Source organism: Lactuca serriola, chromosome 4 (genome assembly GCF_051521515.1).
Source record: "Lactuca serriola cultivar US96UC23 chromosome 4, Lser_US96UC23_V15, whole genome shotgun sequence".
NCBI lineage: Eukaryota > Viridiplantae > Streptophyta > Magnoliopsida > Asterales > Asteraceae > Lactuca > Lactuca serriola.
The window spans coordinates 97717131-97723619 of record NC_136411.1 but is presented as its reverse complement, the minus strand read 5'-3'; the positions used below and the strand labels follow the sequence as shown (position 1 = coordinate 97723619).

The 6489-nt window shown below is 38.0% G+C and overlaps 1 protein-coding gene across 1 annotated transcript; it reads right to left on the bottom strand.

Moving 5' to 3' along the window:
* Positions 1-3659: 3659 nt before the first annotated feature.
* Positions 3660-4391, bottom strand: LOC145098647 (uncharacterized). The gene has a single exon (XM_079036267.1). It carries the CDS (start codon positions 4389-4391, stop codon positions 3660-3662), a length of 732 nt encoding a protein of 243 aa, XP_078892393.1.
* Between the last annotated feature and the right edge of the window lie 2098 nt (positions 4392-6489).

Sequence of the window (6489 nt, the reverse complement as noted above, 5' to 3'; positions counted from 1 at the left end):
TTTATTTATGAGTAATGTTACTGTCTTATGTTAATTGTTTAACTATTGTTTCATTTTTGCATGTCTTGACTTCCAGAATAATTGAGTTTATTAAGAATAACCGAATTATTCAAATTGTCCACAATCGTTCATATGTTGGAAGTAGATATGAATGAAGATTGTCGTGAATTGGTGCGTAGATTGTCTAAATGGTATTAGACATAGCAAGAGATTGTTGCGACGTTCATGAGTGCTTATGAACTAGTTTTGAGCATTGGAACAAACCCGTGCTTGCTGAAATCACCTTATGGAATATGATATTAAAAGGGTGACCACAAGACGATAATATCATATAGTCTTAAAACCTAGATATATGGTTTGTTATTTGTTAATTGGTTGTACATTGATAATGCGAAAACGCATCAGTAACTCGGTGTTATAAAACGTATTGTTGTGTATAGTTGATTAATGAATAAGTAAATGCATATAAGTCGAAGTTTATCTGTAACTTTTATCATAAGTAGGTAAAAGCAATATCTCAGCCGCTCGATGATTTGATTTGACTTATGTGTCGGGCCCGGTCAGAACTGAATTGATGTGTTCGATTAAGTTCTATGTCAAATAAATCAGAGATCGAGAAACCTAAATGCTTGACTAATCATTCCATAGAATTGTCAGCATGATATCTAACAGAGGACTGTACGATCCCTTATCTAAAGGACAAGATTGATTAGATCAGAGTTAGACAGCGTCTTTGAGAGATATGATTGCAAATCGAATTGTACTTGTGCATATAGTTACTAGACTTATCCAAGTGGGAGACTGTTGGAATAGTGTCTAAGGCTGCAACTATATTAGGCAAGTATTTGACCCGATTGTGAATGGTCCTTTTGGGTTGCCTTCACTATAGCAACTTGGTAGGATTATTTATTATGAGAGAATAAATATTATTAATATATTATGAGAATAATATAAGGAATAATAATATTGGTATTTGATTAATATAAGTCATAAATTAATTAGTATTAATTTGGTGACTTAAAGAGATTAATTAAATAAGAGGGTATAAAATGTCAATTGTTTGATAGTTACACTTTAGACTGTAAATCCATAAGAGATAGGGATTGGATGGATTCTAGAGCTTTGGATAGCTCAAAATCGTCCAAGGCTTATCTATGGTAAGGATTTGGATTGCTTTAAGGAAAGGATTATCCAACTAGAGTTTAAGGTGAAACCCTTAAGGAGTCTACAAGTATAAATAGACCCTGTGGCATAGGGAAATCGGGACCTCTTAAGAAGAAAGAAACCCTGGCCGAATTTCTTCCCTCTCCTCTCTCTCAAATCATCTTCTTTGCTTATTGGTGTTTGTAAGCCATTAGAGGAGTGACAATTGTGACTCTAGAAGCTCCAAGACAACAAGATCAAACAATAGATTCAAAGGTAAACTTCTAGATCTGATTTTGTATTGTTTTATACCTAATTAGTCATTAGAAGTCTTGGATTCAAAGGATGTTTAATTAGAAAACCTAGATCCAAGCATTAGGGTTTTGCATGCGCACATAGGAAAGTTCTTATGGCTAAAACCCATCAGAATGCGATGGTTGTATTTTCTTTTCATATCTTTCTTTTGATCATCTTGCATAAATGTTTGTGATACTGGAATCCTTAGATCACTAGGATCTTGAAGACTTGGTTCCTGCAAACAATCCTAAAAATTCTCTTAGTAAATCATAAGTAACCATTTTAAACTCAAAGACTTAAGTTCTGGTAACCAAATAATCTTCGTGTGGGATCCTAAAAGTTTTGGATCCTCAAGCTTTACTTAGAGTTTTTCAAAAATAAGGATAGATGAAACCTGGTGGCCTTAGGAAAATTCAAAGTAGTGAATTCCTTGACTTTGTATGATCTTGATGCTATCATGTGAAATGATCTTTGCTTTGGAAACTTGTTATGAAGGATCATCATTCGTCAAATTTCAAGAAGGATCCTTAGTTTATTAAGGAAAGTCTTCGTATTATAATGTTATGAGTCTCATTCATCTTCTGGGGAAGATCCCATCTTGAACTCATGTCATGACTTTACGGCAAGCTTTTGGGAAAAATCCCAAATTATAATCCTTAGCGAATTATTGGGGAAAACCATTAATCGTATGATAAAAATGATATAAGATTTATGTATTCTTTTGGGAAAATCCTAACATGTAAATGTTATAAACCTTACGAGTTTTCTGGGGATGATCCCAACTTAAGATAATATGTAATTGTTATAAACTTTAGGAATTTTCTGGGGATGATCCCAACTTAAGATAACATGTAAATTTTATAAACCTTAGGAATTTCTTGGGGAAGATCCCAACTTAAGATAACATGTAAATGTTATAAACGTTGGGTTCGTACTTCAAGATCCTAACTTATGTTCAGAAATAAGAGGGTTGCCAAGTCACCGAGGCATGAAATGATGCCCTTATCCACATCCCGTAGTTAGATATCTCGCGTCCAAGTGAAGTGTATAAACCTTAACTCGTGTGCAATAGGTAATTAACTCTTTAAACCTCAGAGGGGATTGAGTACCGTTATTCGTAGGAGAGATATTCGGTCTCTATTCTTAGGAGATTTGTATTGTGAATTATCATATGTTTTTTAGTTAAGGGGCTCTTAGTGGTCCCTTGGACATCAAGAACCTTAAAAGTTCACATGTTCAAGCTTCTTGGAAGTCATGATCCTTAAGTGTTTAGGATCCTTGTGTGTCAGGATCGTCAAGCACCTGGATCCTAAAATGTCAGGATCCAGAAATGACAGGATCCTAAAATTTTGGGATCCTTTAGTCTCTGCATGAAGAAAACATTAGCTAAGGGTGGACATTACCCTAGCTAACACCCCTCCGGTGCTTAAGTTATTAAGTTAGTAATGGTATTTGAAGAAAATAAATAATGAAAAATGGAGGATACATGATAAAAAGCATGCGTACCTTGCGTGTATCAAGAAATGACTAATCTTACCTATATAAAATACACTTTGAGATGTATCGCGTTCCAGGATCTTGGCAAGATATCTCCATCTAAGGTGGCCAACCAGTATGCCCCCTTACCCGTCCCAACAACCGTGATGTATGGCCCCTCCCATTTAGGAGTTAGTTTACTTGCACTTGGATCTTTGGTATTTTGGAAATTTTTTCTTAGTACCAAGTCTCCTACTTGGAATCTCATGATCCTTATGTTTTTATTATATGCTCTAGTGATCCTCTATTGATGAGAAGTAATATGGATCTTGGCAAGATCGTTAAGCTCATTTACGATGTCGAGATCCTGGGCCAGGATCCTACTGTTGTCCAAAATTGTTTTGGAGTAGATATCTTGATGTGGGGATCATTGCCTCCGTTCCAAAAACTAATGAGTAAGGGGTTTGGCCCGTTGCTACCTTGTTCTTAATGCTTTGGAACATAAGGATATGCCCCAGTGTGGTTGTCGCAGTCCCCGTCGTGGATGACCTTCAGGACTTCTGCAGCTTCGTGGTTTTCTAAACACCTGAGGTATGGTCCTGCCACAATTTTTTAAAACAACTTACCTTAGATTATGAAGAATCTTGAAGTCCTTGTTCTAAATTCTCTCTCAATTTTCTCTTCCTTAGGGATCATGCTATTTCAGAGGTATTCCATGATGGGTTGGATCAAGGATCCTGAAGTTAGGGAAGGATCCTGGATGTTGGGATCCTGACGTTGTACTGTTGATCTTCGATAGCGGCAATGTCGGTAGTCTCCCTAAGGTCGTGGGAGTCTTTAAGATTCTTGGTGGGATCCTCTATTTCCGGGATTAATATGTGGATTATAGGGATCTTGGTTTCCGACGGGATCCTTAAGAAAGATCCTAGATTTGCTAGAGCATCTTCTTCAGCATTGTCTTCTCTAGGAACCTGGTTTAGGCTAAATGTTTCGAATTCTAAGGCCAGGTTCTTGATAATTTGGATACATAGAGCTAGCTTTTCTCGTTTCACTACATAGGATCCATTGAAATGGTTGGTTAGTAGTAAAGAATCGACGAATACCTGAAGATCCTTGATTTGAAGATCCTTGGCTAACTGCAGTCCCATGATCAATGCCTCGTATTCTACTTCATTGTTGGTTGCGTTGAATTCACAACTGACTGTCAGGGGTAGGATGTTCCCCTGTGGCAATTTTAGTATGATCCCCAAGTCGGTTCCTCTTTGGTTCGATGCTCCATCTATGAATAGTGTCCATCTTCCAATATTCTTCTCTTCTAGAAGCTTTTTGGCTTCTATCCCCACTTCAGCTCTTAGATCGTCACTAAAGTCATCCGCAAAATCTGCTAATGCTTGGGACTTTATGGTAGATCTTGGCTCATACTTTATGTCATATGTTCTTAACTTTACAGACCATTTCACCATTCTTCCTGACATTACTGGTTTTCTCATAACATTCTTGATTGGATAGTTAGTTCGTACAATTATAGGGTGTGTTTCAAAATAATGTCTTAACTTAGTAGAAGTTGTTACCAATGAAAGTATGAGCTTTTCAAGATAAGAGTACCTGGTCTCAGGATCCAGGAGAATTTTACTTACGTAGTATATGGTATGTTGGTTCCCATCGAGATCCTTGTCTAATACAGTGCTTACCGTGCTTGAGGATACTGAGAGGTAAAGAAGGAGTGGTTCCCCATGTACTGGTTTCGTCAATAGAGGTGGTGAGCTTAAATATTTCTAAGCTCTTGAAAAGCACCTTCATGTTCCTGGGTCTACTCGAATCTTTTGTTCTTCTTCAAGATGTCATAGAAAGGCTTGCATCTTTTTGAGGATCTTGAGATGATCTTGTTTAGGGCTATCACTCTTCCTGTTAATCTGTGAATATCCTTTGTCGAGGCTGGTGATTTTAGATTAAGGAAGGCCTTGATTTGTTTCGAGCTTTCTTCGATTCCTCTTTTGGTAATCATGTATCCCAGGAACTTTCCCAATCTCATCCCGAAGTGGCACTTGGAGGGATTCAACTTCATGTTATATTGGTATTGGATGTCTAAGGCTTCTTCGAGATCCTTGAGGTGATCCTCAGCTTTTCTGGATTTGACCACCATGTCATCGATGTAGACCTCCATTGTTTCCCCCATTTTCTCCTTGAGCATCTTATTCACCAACCTTTGGTATGAAGCTCCTGCATTTTTAAGACCAAATGACATGGCAATGTAGCAATATATGCATGTTAGGGTTATAAACGGTGTGTCCTCTTGGTCAGAGGGTTCCATTTGGATCTGTTGGGATGCTACTGATGCATCCATGAACGTCAGTAATTCGTGACCCGTTGTTGCATTTATCATGGAGTCGATGTGTGGTAAAGGGAAAGGATCCTTGGGATAGGATTTGTTAAGATCTGTATAGTCATCTTGGCAACTTCATTTCCTTGATCATCCCAGTTTTGAGATCTGTATAGTCATCTTGGGAACTTCACTTCCTTGATCATGCCAGTTTTAAGGTCTGTATAGTCATCTTGGGAACTTCACTTCCATTTACCGCTCTTCTTTTGTACGACCACATTAGCTAGCCATCTTGGGAACTTTACTTCCTTGATCATGCCAGTTTTGAAAAGTTTTTCCACTTCTTGTATAACTTAGTTTCTTTCGGGTGCAAATTTCCTTCTCTTTTGATGTATTGGCCTAAAAGATGGGTTAATGTTAAGTTTATGGGTTGTTATGTTTTTGTCGATACTTGTCATGCCCACATGTATCCATGCAAATCTTTTGCTTATGGCCTTGAGGAACTTTTTGAGATCCTATTCGATTTGTTTAGGCATTGAGGATGCTATGAGAACTTTGGCTTCAGGATCCTCAAGGTTCAGGGGAACTTCTTTTATGTCATGCTCTCTTGCTTCCAGTATGCCTCGTTCCCCTTGCATTAATTGCTATGCTTTTCGTGGTATTGTTGAGGACTTCATCGAAGTCTTGTAACATTCCTTGGATTCTTGTTGGTCTCCCATGATCTTCACTATTCCCCATGGGCGGGGCATCTTTCCGCATTGATGATACGTCAATGGAACGACCTTTGTTTCATGGATCCACGGTCTACCTAATATGACATTATAACAAGATAATGTGTCAATCACACAAAAGAATTGTATAGAGTTTACCCCTTTTATGTATATTAGTAGCTTTATCTTGCCAATGGTGTGTTTAGTCTCTCCAATGAATCCAATTAGTATTGAGGATCTTGCAACTGTCACATTCTCTAGGATGTTCATCCTTTTTAATGCATCCAGGAATATGATGTTAACAGAGGATTCTTCATCGACGAGGATCCTTCTGACGAAGTTGTTGGGAATGTATAGGGCAATCACTAGTCTGTCGTGGTGAGGATCCTAGACGTCCTGTTTATCTGCTTCGTCGAAGGTGATCTCCTTTTGGCTGGTGATCGTCGTGTTCTTCAATGGTCCATTTCCTTCTCTGTTTTTGGATACTTTGGCGTTTCTTTTTGCCGCATAGTAGGAGGTACCACAAATATCAGAGCCTCCTGA